The sequence below is a fragment of the Embiotoca jacksoni genome, unplaced genomic scaffold, assembly GCF_022577435.1.
Source record: "Embiotoca jacksoni isolate LCO1_2020_lvr unplaced genomic scaffold, fEmbJac1.0.p SCAF_57, whole genome shotgun sequence".
Classification (NCBI taxonomy): domain Eukaryota; kingdom Metazoa; phylum Chordata; class Actinopteri; family Embiotocidae; genus Embiotoca; species Embiotoca jacksoni.
The window spans coordinates 1705692-1725482 of NW_027185411.1; the positions used below are offsets into that span (position 1 = coordinate 1705692).

Here is a 19791-nt window from a genome sequence, read left to right on the forward strand (position 1 = left end):
TATCATTTTATTGTGTATTATAAGCATTTTATTGCTACAGGAGACGTCATGCTACTGGAAAAGTGTGTCAAATAATGACCAACAATATCCACAACATTTCAGGCTGAGGTCACAAGGTTCCCTCTCCTCCTCTGCTGTACAGCATTACAGTCAACCATAATATTCTCCAATTTAACTAGTTATCATAGTCAGTTTGTATTCAGCAATATTATGGTATCAATGCTTATTACATAGTAACTAACCAATGACTCCAGTATAAAAAAAAAATAAAAAAAAATCTAAACTGAAATTAATTTGCAAGTTTATACCTAAACGCTTCAAGTAACGGTTGGTGCAAAGTCTGTTTATTGTCCAATCAGAAGATATTCAACAATATTAATAATTGCCTTCTTTTGACTGAGGTTTTATTCACCTTGTAGGGAATTACTTTGATTGTAAGCTCATCCATTAACAAACGAGTAATGCATGATGCTAGCGACTTGTTATTCTGTTCAGAAACTATAAATTCCCTGGTTGTCAGATGTCGGAGATAATTTTGTGTTGTTATTCCAAGTCAGAGATATCAGCAACTTTAGGAAGTGTCGCCAAACCGGTGTCAAAATGGCCACCACTACGGCTGGTCGATACATCAAAATAAAGTCCAACGCTGGCTCTAATTTAATCGATTTTGCGCTATAAAAAAAGCTAGAGATCATTTGTTTCTATCTGCTTTTAATTGTACTTAATTAACATTTCCCTCACTGTTGGCGTTGTTAGCATTGAGATGTAATTCTCAGCAAAGCTCCCCCACAGCCAGCCTGAGCAAAAGTTTGCAGATCTTTTAAACACGGTATCAAACCTCATTATGAATTTATTGAGTGATTAGAAAACAAGTTTGACTTTCTTACTTATGGCTCCCGCTTGGTACACTTTGCTACGCTAATATTAACACAAATAAAGTTAAAAAAAACCCGATGTCATGCAGACTTCAGAGCCCTCCGTATGTTTTATTTATGCTTAGTATAGATTGATATTAATATATTCTGTTTTATATTTCAAATGTTATATTTTCTACTTAGATAAATGGATGTTTTAAAACGCGCTGCTGTTATTAGAGGGCAGCGTTTTCAATGTGTGAACTAAATGTCTCTCCGACGCCTCAACCTGCACATGCATGCCTGCACACTCACACGCTGTTTCGTTCCAGAGATTTTTGTAGATTGGTTTGTCCACAAACCAATGACTGTCCACCCGTTTTACAGTCAACCATTTCTGTTCATCTTCCTCAGTGTTGTTTTCCATTTTCTGAGTTTTTCCTTGTTGCCTCTGTTCACCTGTTTATTTTGTCCATTCGTAAAAAGAAGCCATTATTTCTCCCCCCCCAGGCGAGAGACGACGATGGCCTCGGTGGGAAATTACCCCAGCACAGCTTTACTCAGGACACGCCCAGGCTTGTCTTCAAGACAAACAGCGATGTGCTTGTAAGGATCATAACCATTTAACACCAGATAGAGTTTAAGCTTGATGGCTACTGCACAAATATGTTTTTGACTGTTGTTCTTTGTTGGTGTGTCATTTTCAAGTCATTTCTTTCCTGACATGTGACTGGATGGTTCATATTTGGGCATGACTGTAAAAGTAGACATCAAACAGCAGACTCAACCTCAGCTCGCAGCACACAAGTCATGTTTATACGTAAAGTTTGCATACTTTTCAGTTTGAGCTTTCCATAATTTCTTTCATGCTTAATCATTTGCTTTGCTCGTTTTCATTATACATCACATTCAGTGACTTGTGTTGGGGGTTGTAGGTATTGAGACATTTATAAACTCATCCAGAATTAGAGAGGGTAAAATATTGCTGCAACTGTAACATGTTTATGGTGAAAGTAAGATGCAATGTGTAGCTCATTTTGTTTACTTAATAATATTTATTGAGCATTGTAAATAATGTGTTTAGCGAAAGAAAACAGTTTGGGATTCATAAAATATATCCACTAACATGCCACTTTTATGCTACTAATGTGGAACTTTCAACTTCACTCCAACTTTCATAGTTTTTTACCAATTCTTTGGCAATCCATGGCATATGTCTAATAATATTACAATAGCAATTCCTTGATGTACTGACTAAGTAAAAACACACCAGATAAGAAAATCGAAACAATATCAGACTGTAAAGTTACAACCCAAACTGTATGTTTTAATCTCTGATCACAAATGACACTTTACAAACAGCTGCTTCTTAAACCCTCCACACAGACCCACAGATCAGTTTGACCTCTGAAGAAAAAGGCGTCCAAATGTCTGATAATCTGCTCGTTTCTCACCCCTTCAGATTTTCTTTGTACAAAGTTGCTGTGTTTCCAGATCTTAACCTTTACTCCAGAGAGCAGAGTGTTATAACAATTAAATTAAACAGTCGCCAAAACTAGGGGAGAAAAAAAAAAAGGACCCAGGCCACAAGAAGTTTTTCCTTTAAAGTTATGCTATCTTGCTGAAAATTCAGGCGCCAGTTTACTTTTCATGTAAACAACAAACAACAATTTTAATTTTTTTTCAGGCCAGGAGTCTTCAGATTCTTCAAAATGATCTATTCTCTAGCAATCGGTAGAGAGTTTAATAAATAAAATACAAAAAAGTGAGACAAAAATACAAAGAAATGTAAGATTTACTGCACATCAAAAGACAGGAAAGCAAATCTGAGAGTTGGTGTCCATGGAAAGTGCCTCTGGCTGCATCACTGAGGATTCCTCTTTTTACACCTAAAGATAACTTACGCCTGTACGGTGTGTGGCTAAAGATTGTTCACTCTATTTTTTTAAAGTTCATTTCTGGGGGTTTTCCACCAATATGTGGCGACAGACGGCCACTCTGGCCCTTCTCATCAGATACCTGCACTTTACTGGAGGTCTCCAAACAGTCAATGACAGTATTTTCTGGAGCTAATATGAAGGCACTTTAAACAACTTTTTCATCCACTCAATCCTACCAATATTTACTGAATGTGAGGAAATAAGATCACAGCGTATATTTTAATCTACTATTATTTTCAGAACGGAGAGAAACAGTGAATTTAAACTTTGATCACATGTTTTGAAATGATTACTGATAATTATGGATTATATACAATAGTGCAAACCCATGGATGTCTTCCTGAGAAAGACTGCCACCGTTATCCCCATTTTTTAATTATATCACATCTTCCCCTCATTGCAAAACGTGCACCTTTTTATTGTTTGATCGGCAGAAAAAGTAAAAAAAATTATAAGACAAAAGTTGTCAGGAAGCTAGTAAAGAAGTAACTGCTCCCTGCAAAAAAATAGTCCAACACAGAATGGTTTTTTTTACATTTTGTTTCTTTTAGATTAAATAAATGAGGTATAAAGTGTTTATGCGTCAGATTTAAAGATGCTAGTCGGTGGGTTTTGTTCGATTTTAACAAACGAGCTCGTTCCCCCCCGTTTTCAGTCTTTATGCTACGCGAAGCTAACTAGTGGCAGGCACGAGGTTCATATTTAGAGTTCAGATATGAGAGAAGTATTGATCTTCTCGTCTAAATCTTTCCCAGCGAAGTGACTTCTTTCGCTCTAAGCAAAGACGCCCCGTTGTGGGAAAGGAAACACGGACCGGTCTGCTGCGGTGACATCCCAACACAGTCCGCCAGCTCCGTCTCATCACTCCTGCAGCCGGAGTTATTCTACTCGCCGTGCGTGAGTTTGTGCTGTGAAATATGGCGCACTTGAGCTTCAACCGACCAAGTGAGAATGGCCTTTGTATGTCACATCTATAATGAGTGATGGGACGGCCTGGCTGTGATAAGAGCAGCCTCGCGGGGAGTGCAGGTCTCGTCTTCTTTGGCTTTTATCTGCGGTTTAAACTTTTCATGCTCCATTCAGGTTTTAATGAAGAAGTCAGGTTCACAGTGCAGCCAATATAAAGCAGAAAGCATACGACCTGGCTATGTTTCCACTTTTATCAGCCAGGTAATTATAACTATTGCAACAGTGAATGAGGCCACTGTAATCTGATAGTTCGGCTAATCATAGCAATAAGTCCGCATGTTACAGATGGTCTTTTAAGCATCGCCAAAATTAAATTTCTTTGCGTACAGCTCAGCATAATCTTTACTGTGTTTTCTCTTTCCGATGGACCAGGTGCTTTAAGATGGCACTCGGTTGCTACGTAATCTAGTTTTTTGGGGCTGTGCAGCAGGTGCAGTGTTTGTGTTTGTCAGGAGTGGATACTTCGCTGCAGATTGTTTGGAGTGTAAGACGACTTAACAAAAAAAAACAAAAAAAAAACAAGAGACCGCCTCACTTCGAGCACCTGGTTCATTTTCACGGGTTTAATCCTCCTGTTTTGCACGATGTGATTATGCCAGCAATCTGAGAAGTGTCAGAAGAATCGCGTATCGACCTTAACAAGGGGAGGGGTGGGATACACAAGCCTGTCCCTTGATGCACTTTTTCTTCCTTTAAACCCCCTCATTCTCAGAAACCGCTTCGTCCTAAATATAAAACCACTTCGGTCGCTGCAGCCTCTTGTGAAAACGTACAATCTCTGCACCGTCTGAAACTCTCCAACCTCTTAACCCTCTGCAACTCTCCTTCTTTTCTTCCTCTTCATTATCTAAATCCTCCACATCCTCTGCAATCTCTCTAACACCTGCGCCCTCTTCCTCTTCTTCACCGTCTCATCTTCCTCTGCAACCTGTTGGTCCACGACCCTCTCCTTCTTCTCTGTGACTGCAGCAATTAAATCCTCTTGTACCAATCCCCCCCCCTAAACCCCCTGAGAACCGCCTGCGATCGTCATCCCACCTAACTTGTTAGTTCAAACTAATTACGCGCTAAAACTAGTTGTCATTTGGTGATTCTTAAATTTCGCCGGGTCGTCGGGTGAGAGGAGGAAGAACGTGACGACTGCCGAGGCGATGGTGCTTGTTCAGAAGTACGCTAATTGTTGTAGCGCAAATGGTTAAACTGCACCACCGCCGCTGGTTCGTTGGCCACGACGGAAATAAATGACCATAATTACATTCAACTGCAAACATCTGTGTGCAGGAGTGGGGAGCGAGCGAGAAAGAGAAAGCACAACTCCATTAGTGTAATGCGCAGTGAAATTTCACTCATGGTGCAGAAAGTCGTTAAGTGCTCTCCATCTGTCTTTCTGAGTCGAGGAAAATTTCAGCACATTTATTATTTAAAATATCCTGGGCCTGCCATTATCAAACTCAACTTGTGAGAGCACCTTTTTGACTTTTACTCAGTCATGGCTCATTGAATTAGCGAGAACTAAATGGGCAGTTAAAACGTGTAGAATTCAAGGGAGCGACATCCGAGTCCTTCCAGCACTGTTTAAGCAGAGAAGTCGCTGTGTACTCACGTCTCTGATCTGTTCTTGCTTTGGTTCCTTATGTTCTCCAGCTGCTTGTTCTCAACTCAAATCAGTTATATTCAGTTATTAAGTTTCTGCTTGATGACTCTAAACTTATTAGATATAATACTTTTGGTGGATTCCAATCAGTCCAGCCTATCCGAGACAATCGGATATAAAACACGTAATGTATGCAAAGAACCTGATGTTTTACACATGTCGCAGCTGCAGGACAGCATGCCATGTATTCTTTTGAAATCCTGGCCAGTGGTCCGGTGCATCTGCCCAAACAGACCATGTGAGTCTTTCAGCTGCTGCCAGACACGATCCTGCCAAATAAGCCAATGTTGCTATGCAGCATGCAAAAAGGAGTTTATCCACCTTCCGGTTGCATCCCTCGACTTATTAACATTCAGCAGGGGGGCTTAAGGGTCCGTGTGATGGATGGATGTCGTTGAAGGGTCTGACAACTGATTAATGCCTTAATTATCTGCAGCGAGGACCTGCCACTCCTCCCAGAGCTGACAGAGTGAGCTGTGTGTGGCCTGACGAGTAACGCCGTGTTCGGGGCTCGCCCACCGCTATCTGCTCTGCCAGGGTCACATTCATTTTCTTCACCAAGAAAAATGTGCACGTTTAGCACTGAAAAGGTGCATAACGTTGATGAAACAGTGCAGCAGGGCGTTCGGGGATCTTTGCCACCGCAGCGACTGAGAAAGACAACTTTTCAGTCGAGCCTCCACGTGTTTGGATCCCGCTGCTTTCTGCACACAGAATTGATCTCAAGCACAACATATGATGAGAAACAAAGCTAAGCTAGCTCATTAAAAATAAAATCACTGGCTCTGACCGCACTTTGAAAATCCCAATGTGACTCTAGAAGCTGATCTGATCGTGACTTAGTAATTGGATTAGTTTCAAAAAAGGATTTGCTACTACAGAATTTCATTAGTATGACATAAAAATTTTTTAAAAAAATCCTATTGTTTAGATATCAGTGGACATTAGAATTAGAAGTCAGAGATCAGTTAAAATGAATGAATTCATAATCCTCTACCAAATTATTCCATTATTATATGTATTGCAGATAAAATGATGCAACTACCTTACCATGAACAAGGCTGTGTTGCTCCACCCAGTTGTTTCAATCATAAATACACAAGATCCCATTGTTGGTGTGAAATAACAGTTCAATGCTTTTTAGATTTTTCTTTTAATAGATTTGTGCATAATTTTGCATAATTTCCTCAAAGAGAATATACATTTAATAATAATAATAAACTTGACTTGTATAGCACCTTTTATACAAGAAATGCAGCTCAAAGTGCTTTACAGCTAGAAAATTACATCCCATGTTTCACATATAAAGGGAAATAAAAACAAAAGAAATCAAATGCATAAGAACAGATAGAATGCATAAAATTAAACACAAATAGAGTTAAAATAGAAAATAAAGCAATATGCATTGTTTCACTTTCCATCACAACATGCGTAAATGGTATTACTTCAAATTGTCAAATCTTGCCTTGAAAGTAACACGTGAATGTCCCAAAGGACCCGACACAGATCCTTTAAAAAAAAAAAAAAAAGAGGTACTTGCAGTCTGATTTGAATTAATTGCCACCAAAACCTCACACTTATCATGAATGTTTTCAATTAGTACTGCATTTTAGTAGTAAGATGTTCAGCCAGTCATCCACAGGATGAATATACTTTAGCTATAAATTTAGGAGCTAAAATAAGGAAATTTGAAAGTTCTACACTAAGCTGATACCTGTAAATAACTACATTGATATCTGTTGACTAGTCAGCACACAATTCAATACTAAGTATGCAAGGCCACTCGAGGGAAATCATCTCTTTGTCTGTGCTTGAGGCGTTGGTCTCCCAAGGAGACTGTGGTTAAATAAGACTGAGAGTGCCTTTATTGCCAACACAAGGTGTAAATGGGCATTCCTTGTTAGGACAGAAAGTTAGAGGCAAAGTCACTTCAATCGTACGTAGCAGCAGAACGCCATTAAGCGCACAATTACTTCTGTCTGTGTAGAGCAGAGGAAACGCAACAATGACGATTCATTCACAAACACAAACCTCACATCATTTAAAAACAGACAGGTGTATTTATACAAACTTCTAAGTTAAGCATTTTTTCTTGACACATCTATGAAAGAATCTAGAAACAGCATTAGTTTCCTTAATGAGCTTATATCCAGATGGTGTGGCGTTGCAGCTTCTTCTTTTTCAGGTTTTATCATCAAAAGCAAATTAGAAGTCTTCTGTATGCAGGGTGACTGGCGCTGATGCAGTTTATGTGTTGTGTTTATCTTTTCCTGCAGGTGTGTGACTGGTGCAAACACATCCGCCACACGAAGGAGTACCTGGACTTTGGTGCTGGTGAGCGGAGGCTGCAGTTCTGCAGTGCCAAATGCCTAAACCAATATAAGATGGACATTTTCTACAAGGAGACCCAGGCCGCCCTGCCCGGTGCGCTGTGTAACCCGGGACACGGGGCCGGTGGGGAGGGTAAGCCGGAGTGCAGCGGAGGACAGCTGCTCACTCCTGAATCCTGGGGAACGCCATTAACGGACCTTCGGCGTAAAGCTCCCTCGCCGGGGGGGCTTTGCACCGCCTCTGCTTTGGCTCCTTCCACTTCTTCTGCCACCTCACCATCAGACAATGTTGCTGTTTGCTCCCCGTCCTCCTCCTCATCCGCCAAAATCCCCACACCCAGACCCCACGAGAGCCCCACTCTTCCCCATCCGCCTGTTCCCTCTTTGCACCCACCAATGGGGCTTCCTTCGGGTAGCCCTCCCATGGTGATGACCCCCCGGGGACCCATGCCGCTGCCTCTATTCATGGAGCACCAAATGATGCAGCATATTCGTCCACCATTTCTTCGCCCCTCCGCCCACTCAGCAGGGCACAACAGCCCGCTGTCGAACCCTATGATCCCTGGTATCGGTCCACCACCTCCCTCCCGGTCCCTTGGTCCAGCATCAAGCCCCATGCACAGGCCCATGCTGTCCCCGCATGTCCACCCCTCATCCAATCCCAACCCTGGCATGATGCCCCCACACCCTGGTCTCCCCATGCCAGGCCTGCCCCCTTTCCCCCCGGTCAACATGATGCCCAACGGACACATCCCTCTACCCCCAATGATGAACTTCGGCATGCCATCCTTGGCTCCATTGGTACCCCCGCCTACCCTTTTGGTCCCTTACCCTGTCATTGTACCCCTCCCAGTCCCAATCCCGATTCCAATCCCGATCCCCTTCAACCCCAAAACGTCCAGGGACCAACCTGAGAGCAGTGGCTTCTTCCGCAGCGCTCCAGAGTCCTCAGAAGCGTCAGCGTCTGGGCTCCACTCGCCCGGCTCCTCTGGAGGGGACAGAGGGGAGCAGAAGACGGAGCCAGCTGGTGGAGAGCGTGTCTCTCCTGGGCGCTCAGAGAGAGGCAGGACAGCGTTAGTGGACTTGACTGTGAAGGCAGAGGACAATTCAGGCAACCTTTATCCAGCCAGTGGCTCTGGACCGATGGACGGGGTTATTGATCTAACTGTTTCCCAAAGGTCATGCCAACAGCAGGTAATTCAGAGAATGCTACCCGGGGTGCAGGTCAAAGTAGAGGCCGAGTTCGAATCGAGGTCTCCACCAGCTGCTGGGACAGGGAGGGAAGGGAAAGGTGGTTGGGATGGAGGGGAAGGGGCTCTGCTGTCTCAGGGCCTCCTCAGTCCTGCAGAGCTGGAAGGGACCACACACCTTAACACACTGGAGTCATCCGCCCTACCTTCCAGCAACAGCAGCCCCTTGAGCAAAGCTGATCCCCCAGTGAGTCAGCTGAATTCCTGCATCTCCAACCTTACCGCACCACCTTTATCCAGCACAGTACAGACCCAGGCCCCACCCCCGCCCCCGCTCCAAACCAACCCCGCTGCCCCGTGTAATGTCATAGTCAACGGTACGGGATGGCATCCACTTCTCACTCCTGCTTTTGAATCTTGCCCCGACCGCAGAGGAGACGGGGTCGCAGGAGACGGAGAAGCGGAGGAGCAGCCAGCCAACGGCGAGCTGGAACACGAGGCGCTGAAGGAGAACAATTGCTCGGTGGGCGATCGGGAGCCGGGGAAACGGGTCTCGGCACAAGACGAGACAGTGGACACGGCGGAGGGTAAGCCGGATCCCGACTCCAACGTGGAGGAGGGCGAGCACGGCTACGCCCTGCCGCTGCTGTCGACCGGAGGCTGCGTGGTCATCCAGCCCGTGCCAAAGCCCGCCGCCGACAAGGCGGCCATCTTGTCCTGCTCCATCAGTGCACCGTTGTCGGCAGACGGGAGTCCCGAGCTGGAGCCGCCGCTGAAGAGGAGGTGTCTGCGAATTCGCAATCAAAACAAATGAGGTGGGCCCACCACGATGTCTCTGCCTTTCAGTATAAATTTACACAGATTCATTCAGAGACATTTCATAATTCGCAGCATTGTATTGTCACTCGGTTGTAATGTTTCACTCCCAAGAAGGCATCTTTGAATTATTCACTTCTAAAATAGTCTTTAATGAGTTGTTTGCGACATATTTAGTGTTTCAAGTCTGAGGAGCTCTGGCAGAAAGGTTATTATATGTTATATCAGTTTGAAATGACATAAGAAGGTTGATCACTGAATCAGAGTTTCACCAGGAGATAATTGATTCAAGGGGTGAATGCGGTGTTTCTTCATACAGACGGTGGAAGAGGTCAAACAAGCATCTGCTGAGCTAATAGCCTAAAATAATGTCAGAGTCCATTTGAATCACACATGGATGGGCACTCACAGGGAAGAGGCTATAAAAGGGTTTGTGAACCTGGAGGGAACATGAAGCCATTTGTGAAAAGATGAGATATAGAAGTACGACTAAAAGGTGGCGTTGATACATCCAGGGCAGGCGGGTGGTCTCCAGGAGCGTCTTCACGAAAGACGGAAGCGGATTGCAGTTATGTAAGAAATAATTTTTTTACAGCGTATCTCGTAATTATGAGATCTTTTAAGTGAAGGTGTAGCCAGTCGGCACTAATGTTGACTATTACGGTAAATTTAGTCCAATTTGTTTTTCTTCCTTGAATGCACTGCTTTAGAACCGTTTTAAGACTCGATATCAGATAAACAAATGGCTTAAATACAAATGTCAACAAACTAGATGTTGTATTTGTGCAGTCTTCGTTGTTATGATTTTTTATGACTTTCTTGCTCGACCATGTGTTTAACCAACACTTTAATTTACCGAAGACATATTTCCACCTGAGCTTGCTCTCATTTTCTAGGAAGGTAAACTGGCAGTTCACCTCCACGAGCTCCAGAATGGAAATGGGAAATCTCTCATGTCAAAGGGTTTATTCAGCACATTAATACTAAATTTAATGATGCACTCCTTGAGTTATTAATTAAATGAAATTGTATTCAAGAGCAATTGAAGACCAATTCAGGTTGTGGTAACACGAGGCGAGCGCTCTGAATAAGATTAATTAGGAACCACAAAAGATGGAAATCCAGCCCGGTGCACCGTTGGCATCGCTAAAAGCAGAGCAACAGCTGAAGTGAACCGAAGTGATGTAACCTTCAGGTACCATTCACTATTTATCATTATTGGTATGGGCAAGGGCAAAATGTCAAATGCTGCGTCTCACCTTTCTCACTCGCCTGTAATATCGCAAGGCATTCATTATGAAATATCTAAAACATTATGTAAAATGTATGCGACCGGAGAAGCAGATGCTGAATATTTCATTCTTTATTTGCCCAAAAGTGTCCTCGAGCTGATACTGATTGTGAGTACCAGAGAGAATAAACCCCAAATTAGGAAGCGCTTGCCAAAAAGCTGCATGTTCTTTAATTGGATCCACGGTGGTTTGAACAACAAAACCTTTTCTTCCTCTCAACTGAACAAACACTTTTCCCCCCACTTACCTTCAAATCAAAGGTGGAGCTGCCGGCTGGAGTTCCTGCATCAACTTTATAGCCAAAGCAGCTCTGACTCAGTCTCCTTCTCCTCCCACTCTGTTTCACAGATGGATGCTCTGAGGACCGCAGTGCCATCAACGACACTCACTTGTCCACCCTCCCACCCCCACCCCACTTCCAAATCCAACCACTCCCAACTACACCACTCTACACGTGTACACACACACACACACACACACACACACACACACACACACACACACACACACACACACACACACACTGTTCTCACCCATCGTCCAGTCTACCAGCACCACAAACCGCCTTCGACGACTGACGAGAGTCCGAGTGAACATGATGATGTGTATCACAGCAGAGCGGACGGGACTCCTACTGTCTGTGTGACAGACTGGATGTTTGTGGCCAGCAAAGACCGCTTGACCTTTGAACTGAGGACAGTTTATTCCTGGAACAGGAGGACTTCACCCCCGCTGCTTCTCTCCTCGTTCAGAGACCGTCAGCCCACACTGCCCCCGTAGACTTTATCCACCCTCCCCTATCGAACAACAACCTTCTTTATCGTCTTTCACTACTACTGCGGTGTCTGATATTCAACTCTGACGCTGCTCGGAAATTAGCGAAGGAGCCCCCAAAAGAGAGGTTTCCATCCCTCAGTTAAAAGCTTTTAGTGCCACACCACAGGTACGAAATCTCTCCTCCTGTAAGTGTTATTTTTTTTTTCTTATTTGTCACTAACTGATTCCACAAAGTTTAGATTGTAGAGCTACAAAGCTGGCAAAAAAAAAAAAAAAAAAAAAAAAAAAAGTCTTCTTGGCCTTTGCTTGTTCACAACCAGCAAAAAAAATTAAAATAAAAATCTACTTGCCAACGTGACACCAAGTGTTCTGGGGGATTGCAGCGGGTGGGAAGTCGAACAAGCATAAATCCAGCTGATGTAATTTGACCGAAAGGCAATTTAGAGATATCTTTCAGTCAGAGGCTGGAAAACCGTCCTTGGACTTAAAAATCACCCTCAGTGGTATTGTGAGTTATTCCTACCGAATCAGCAACAAACTGGAGTTAATGTTAACCTTCACCAGCAAGTAGAGACGTGTGGGTGGAATCATGCAATCTCTGCCATTTTCCTTTGGCATCTACTGGTTTGCTCTCAAAATTCCACTGAATTTGAGAAACATTGCTACACAAGACTGACACCAAGTTGTCCTGATAATCATTCCTGTTATTGACATTTTGAGAACCCGAGGTGGGGGAGGGGGGGGGGGGCATGAGCCATGACACATGCTGGTAACAGTAACACAGGTCCCTGCTGTTTGAGAGCATTTCAAGGCTTACTGCACCACCAAAAGAGCTGCAGCGGCATGGCAGCGTGGAAACTCTGCCAACCTGCAGCGGGTACTCGCTACCGCAGACTAGTACTTCATCTTTTCTATAATACATTAGCAGTGATGTTCCTGTCATGGGTTAGTTTGAGACTGACTGCGCTGAGAGGGAGGGTGGGGGGGAGGGAAGGGGGGTGGGAAGAGGGAAGCCGGCTATTTCATAAATTATTATTTTGGGACCTGGAGGGAAACTGCTGAAGTAACACAGCCGGAAATATTTCAACACACTGGAAAACAAATTCATTCTGGCTGTAATTTGGAAACACGTTGTCCGATAATCCTGCCAATTTACTTCATTTTTTTCTGTTGCCAATTTCATCTGTTTTAAGCCAATTTATAGAGTCAGTGTTGTCCTTGACTCAATGTCACGCTCTGTGTACAGCCTTTAGAGCAGGGCAAGTAAATGCAACACAACTGTCACCTGTCCAGTTTGATGTGATCCGGTTACACTGCGGCTTAAGCCTGTGAGCTGGGACGCTCTCGGACAAAGCCAGCATTTAGTTCACGCTCCTATGGAGGAGGTACATTGTACCAGTGTGAGACAAGGTGTTATCATATGCCAAAGGCCTCTGGTGTGTTGAAACACAACATGTCCCTGTCGTTTTCAGAGGAAATGGGATCTTTAAACTGAAGATTTGACCGGATAATTTATAGTTGCCAAAATAACAAGCACTTATCTTACAAAAAAAAAAAAAGAAAGAAAGGAAGAAACAGGAAAAAGTACTGAAAGTGAATGTCAGAAGCAGTATTGTTGTTAACACTTTATGATATGTCACAATAAATAGAGGGGAACACAGTTCTGGTTAAAAAAAAAAGACAAAAAAAAAAGACAACTAAACATCACATTTAATGTCTACACTGTTTTTAAATCCTGTTTGTCCTGCAGCCTTTTGCTTTATTGCCTTCTGTCATGGTCGGACACTGAGTGATTCCCACTGTGTCCAAATGAGGCCCAACGTTTATTTAAACACTTATTCACAAATCACGAAGCGTTACATACTCGTGTCACACACAAACTGCACATAAAAGAATATGTAACGTTGTGTACATGTTTGTGTGTGAGGCCGGTGCAAGCAGAGAGCACAGCTGATATCACAGAGCATTGACTCAGAGTAAAAAGTGTGCAACTCTAGCTGTTGCCTGTTAGTCAGGCATTTAGACTTAGCTTGCCAAGGCCCAGCTTTGGTGTCACCTTAAGCATTTCCTTGCCCCCGCTTCAAGCGAAGTCAGTGAAAACAGGCTTTTTAAGTCTCTTGTCTGCCTTTTGTATTCATCTTTAGACAAAAAGATATTCAAATATCCATATGCCCAGCATTTGCTAAATTCTAGTTTATGTTAACAGAATAGAACATATTCTTCTTATTTTAGCTGTTTTTTGAGCTGCTATATTCAAAAATGTCGATTTTTCTCTCCTTCCTTCCTTGTGAAAGCACAAAAACCAGGGCTGATGTAATTTTAAAAACTGGATGCTGCAGTCGTGCAGCTACAAAACACAATCTTGGCCCGTTGTTGGTTAAAAAATAATTTATTGAGAAAGGTGATGGAGATGATGGTGCTGTGGTTGAGGATGAGACCAGCGGTGCAGGCTGGTGAGAAAGTGGAGGCTTGAGCCACAGAGGAGGGAGAAGGAAGTACAGCGAGGGGTGCGGAGGCTGTGATGTGGCAGGGTGGCAGCGGCAGAGATGGGTGTTGGTAGACGGCCGGATTAAGGTGTGAAGCTGCTCTGACACCATATACACACACACACACACACACACACACACACATGCTGTGTTCAAAATGACATACTTCCCTAAGTACACTAACAAATATGGCTCTTACATGTCAGGACTCTTACTTGTGTAGTGCAGGAAGTTTGACAGGGTCGTGTAGTTTTAAATCTAGCATGTGAACACATCACCCGCCAAAATATCTGCAGCTTTAATGATTTTACCCAGAAATCAACATGTTTTCGTGCCCTCTGTTCAACACACTGAATAAACACACGGGTTCTTCTGTCCAGCAGCAGCAGTGGAAAAGAAACACTTTTGTGAGGTGTTCAGGAACAGCTGCAGCTTCTTCAGACGCCTTCATTTTAAAATTCTTTACGTCAGAAGTCCCGCCCCTTCCTGTACGTAGCCAAGATGGCGACCGTTTAGGGTGGAAAGTGTCCAGCTTTTCAACATTTCTTTTTTTTGGACCGTTTTCAATGCATCATTCTGGTACTTGTAGTGAACTGCAGGTTCCTGTACTTGCATGCACTCAAAATAGTGAGAGTCAGGACACAAAAATACGTTATTTGGAACACAGCACTACTTCCACTCAGACAATCACAGACAGGCAGAGAACCACTGAGGCAGTGACAACAGGTCAGGGAGACGCAGAAAGAGGTGTGGAGGGAGAGGCAGATGTGACAGTATGGACAGATGTGAGTTATTCTGTATCTCGCTGCAGATTATCATTTTAAATTTCCTCTCCAGAGAACAAATGCTAATCGTCTTGGTGACCTTTCCCTGACCTTTCTGCTGGCGCCACCAAGAGGCCACATTTTTTTATTTTAATCCGACTAGTCACTGACCTCCCCAATTTTTTTCTAAGTAGGTCATCATCTTAACCAGAAGTTCACACTGATTAAAAACATTGAGAGGGTTTGATTTTGATGAGGAACAAACCACATTGTTACGTCTGTTTTTCCTCCTGCTTGACACCCTTACACACACACACACACACACACACACACACACACACACACACACACATACAGACACACACAGACTACAACAACATGCCCAGTTATGTGTGATCCTAATCTGCACCATACAAGCGGTACACTGTCCGTGCCTGAGACAGATACCCGCGATATGAAAGCCTGACTCTCATGTGGAAACCTTGGACCACTGCATGAGTCTTTGAGATGGCTACCAGACTCGTGACAAATCTCCCAGCATTCCTCCTTTTTTGATGATGGACTACAGGCCTGGTCAGCAGCCTGAATTATGCAATGACAACTAACTCCAAACCTAAAAGCAGCAAGTGGTCCACCGACAAAATAAAACATGATAGGACTTCATGTTACTTTTCAAAAACAACAGAGAAGTTGCCTTAACTCTTTGCTTGTATAATCTCTACAGTTAAGACAATGATGCTCGCTTGTAAAGAAGACTCTCCCTTCTTTGTACAAAAAGAAATATACCAGAAACAACGACTTTGTTATCTTGCTAGTGTCAATGTATAGACGATCAGCTTTTTTCTGTAACTTGTATGGACCGTCACATTTTTGCTAAGAAAAACCCTCCTCCCCAGTTCCTTCTTCCTAAACATCCGATCTGTTCAACGTTTTAACTCGTGGTGGACTGTCAATCTTTTTGTGTACATTTTATAGTATTATTTATTGTTGACAAGTTTTGCATTTGCAAATAATAATAATAAAAAAAGTGAAGGTGGTTTGACCTGAGCATTCGATTCCAATGTAAATGCCCGGTGAACAGTGAAATGCTTTTTTAATTATTAAAATGGAGAAAACAGTGATATGAGGAGGTCTTTTTATTATGACGTTGTAACATGTACATAACATGTGGCCAAAAATTGCTTTGGAAAAATAATCATTTTTTGTGTTGTAACAGTATTTGTTTTATTCAGTGAATTGCCCATGACGACAAATAAATAAGAGGCTCACACAACTGTGTTTCAGACGGGTCATCATCTGTTCAACTACATCTCTGTGTATACAAACATCCAACACACATACAGCTCAGACAACATGTTAGTTTTACAAGAGACAACATGAAACTATAGAAACTACTGACTTTCTTTCGGCATTATTTAGGTGTTGACATGATTCACCTCTTCATCACACGTCGCCCAGAATCAGTGGAAACCTGTGAAAATCCCAATCAATAAGTTTATATTTGGATTTCAGAGGTGTCCCATTGTTCATTGTCATAATTTCCTACAGTAAAACCTTTCACATACACACAGAAAAGGCTGTGCAGCTCAATGTTTCAGGAAAAAGTGTCAACCTTGTGCAAATTACATCTCTAATAATGCTTCTTCTCCCATATTTTCTCTCTTTGTATGAAGCTCAAGACCACATGAAGAAGCTAGATGTGAAAGATTGAGTCCATATTGCATTTTAATGCTGGGAATCAATGATACTCTACTATAAACTTGGTACATACACCCATTTTAGAATTCAGTGGTTAGTAAGCAACAAATACTCAGCAATTAAAAAAAACACAAAAAAAACTTGCCTCTGAAAACAAGAATGCCATCTTACACGTCAGTCAAATAAAATCATGGTTACAGTCGTGATGAAATGTATTTAATAATTAATGCAAAAGCAATAACGTGTTAAAACACATTATAGAATATTAAATCATCCATCACCAGCCAGGCTTTGGTTATATTATTTAATTATTCATGGTCAATATAGGGTCAGTTGAACAAAAAAAGAGTAAGTGCACCAAGAATTAGTTGAGTAATTACTGACGATTAGCCCAAAACAGATGCTATGAATTAAGCAATACGTTTGTTATTGGACCAATAAAAGATAGCAAATTGTTGTTTGATAAATCATGTAAATAAATCACCAGAAGACATAAAGCATTGATGATGAGATATTACCTGTTTCAGGAACTTTTTGTTTTGTTTTGTTTTCAAATTATTCCATCTGTTATGATCTCATTTGTAAATTTGTTTAATTGCAGTGCTCTCAGATAAGAAATGTGGATTTGATGGTCTGTAGCGCCCTCTTATGGTTTCTGAAGGTAGTGTCTCCTCAGCAGGGAGGCGATGGGATGAAGGCTTGATTTCAGGGGAGAAATAAGTGGTGGATACAGTTTAATGAACGCTCAATAAAATGCATCCAACACAACAGGTGTGTTTGATTGATTTTATTTATTTTTTCATTTGTGAGTCAGTTATATACTGTGTTGAGTTGATTAAAATACTCATATTATATCACCATCTATACAGGCTGGGGCAAAAATAACCCTGCACCTTACAAAGTAAATAACATTTTATAGCTTTATTATAGATTATTGCACTGCATAATACTCTCAGGTGTCCCTCGTATTTTTTGCAACACTTATGTAATAAATACAGACAAAATATTATCTATATACCATCATATCAGGTAAATACTACATACATATTATATAAAGTACACATTATATTTGGGATTGAAACACAAATCCTGGACTTTTCCACCATTGTCTTGGGTGTTTTCACAGTTTAAATAAGGCAAGTACTAATTATACATGGTTATAAAATGATCCTGTATTAACAGACCCGTCTCAGAGAAAACCGTTTGACATGTCACATAATACAAACAAATAATAAAATGAATAATAAATTCCAGTTGCTGTTTAGCTTCAGGTGACTCACTGTCACACTGTTTTGGCTTCATTGGAATGAAGCCATTTTAATATTCGTAACAACTTTGTTTTATCAGTCAAAATATCTGCACTAAGCGACACAGTAGCCGAACACATACAGAGGCACTGGAAATGGGAATTGAGCTAGTCGGACCCACAAATTGAAACCTGTTCAAATTTAAACACGTAATCTGATTTATTTATTACCCTGATCAATTCACAAGTGTCAAATTTACTGATCATTGTCTCAGACTTGTGAAGTTTGTTGTTCCTCTATGACCTCTGACTGCTGCTGTGGACTCATTCGGTTTATAAGCACCGTGACATCGTGTCAAACAATCATACAGCCTTGTGTGGTCACTCATATCCTCAATTCATCAAAATAACAGGAGGTAGTGATTATTATGGGCAAATAAATCATTATTAGATATCATTATTATTATTGGTTGCCACCATCTTTTAGTTTCCCTGTCCAATATATCAACTGAGACAAAAACACTGACTTTGTGTTTGTTACAGACATAAACAGGTGAATACGGTCCAATGTAAATGTACTGATATTTTCTACAACTAAAGGCTGACATGGTTTCTGTGTTATAGCATAACATCCAACTCGAGCCTGATGAGCTCATTCATAGTTCATCAGCCTTTGTCCAAACGTTTACTCTCTAGTAAAGTTATGATTCACTGAGATCCACAAAGGGTGATAAATGTCCTCAGCAGCTGTTCACTGAGCTATTTCGGACTGCATTTCCCAGAAATTACCTGTTTAATAAATAGTCTGCTGCTATGAGAGCTTTTTCCTTGAAACATTTTTGTCTCTGTAGGTGGCGCATGAGTGTTCATCTCTTCCAGCGCCTATTGGCTGTTCCTCCACATGCAAAATAACAGCTCCAAATAAAGAAATTGGACAAGTGCATCACTTCCTGTTCATGATGCCAGACTTTTCCCAGGTTGTATTGAATAACTCATGTAAAGGGCGACAAGTTGAATGACTGATGTGGAATAGTAGGTGACCATTAGCTTTGAGCATCATGAAGGTACTTTGAATGTTTGTTTTTTAATTGGCTGAAAAAAAATAGACAAACATACGGTGGTGAAGGAAGTATTCAGATCAAGTAAAAGTACCAATAGGCTTAAAGAAATATGAAAATACTCCTGTATGGAAAATAACATAGGTACCTGAGTGAAATATATGTATATATAAGCAACGGTTTGATCCCTCTGACTGATATATCACGATGGATGACATCATTAGATTAGTAATACAGAAGCATCTGTGATTAAAGCAGCATTTTACTGTTGTAGCTGTTGCAGGGGGCGCCAGTTAAAACTGCATTACATCATACATATATACATATACATATATACATATATATATATATATATATATAGACACACAAATTTGTTTTCAGTTTTCTGACTCTAATCTTTGATTTATGGTGAAATACCGGATCAACACGCTGCTGTTGGTGAGACACCCGAAATACAACACCTAATCTTCAACAGCCTTGTATTTAAAAAGCTTTGGTGTATTATCAATTACGCCAAATTATCTGAAAAGTAACTCAAGTTGTTGAATAAATGTGATCGAGGAGAGAGTTAATTTCCTCTGAAACGTAGTGCAGTGGAAGTACAAAGTATAGTACCTGGAAAGTTTGACTAAAGTAAGAGTTAAGCAAACGTGCACCGCTGTAAACACATCATGAAAGGTTTTCGTCCCAGACTGAAGAGAGGTGGGTTATGTGTTC

The 19791-nt window shown here is 41.8% G+C and overlaps 1 protein-coding gene across 6 annotated transcripts in view; it reads left to right on the top strand.

Moving 5' to 3' along the window:
- The window catches only part of sobpa (sine oculis binding protein homolog (Drosophila) a), a 44965-nt gene extending 32173 nt beyond the window's left edge, over positions 1–12792 (top strand). For 4 of the 6 annotated variants that reach the window (XM_069172945.1, XM_069172946.1, XM_069172951.1 and 1 more), the window contains 3 exons: positions 1365–1460; positions 7694–9752; positions 11394–12792. In XM_069172945.1, coding sequence (XP_069029046.1) covers positions 1365–1460; positions 7694–9751 — 2154 coding nt within the window. In that variant the 3' untranslated portion in view covers position 9752; positions 11394–12792. The remainder of the gene's footprint in view (positions 1–1364; positions 1461–7693; positions 9753–11393) is intronic. The other 2 variants (XM_069172948.1, XM_069172950.1) reach the window with 1 other exon arrangement.
- Positions 12793–19791: the final 6999 nt, after the last annotated feature.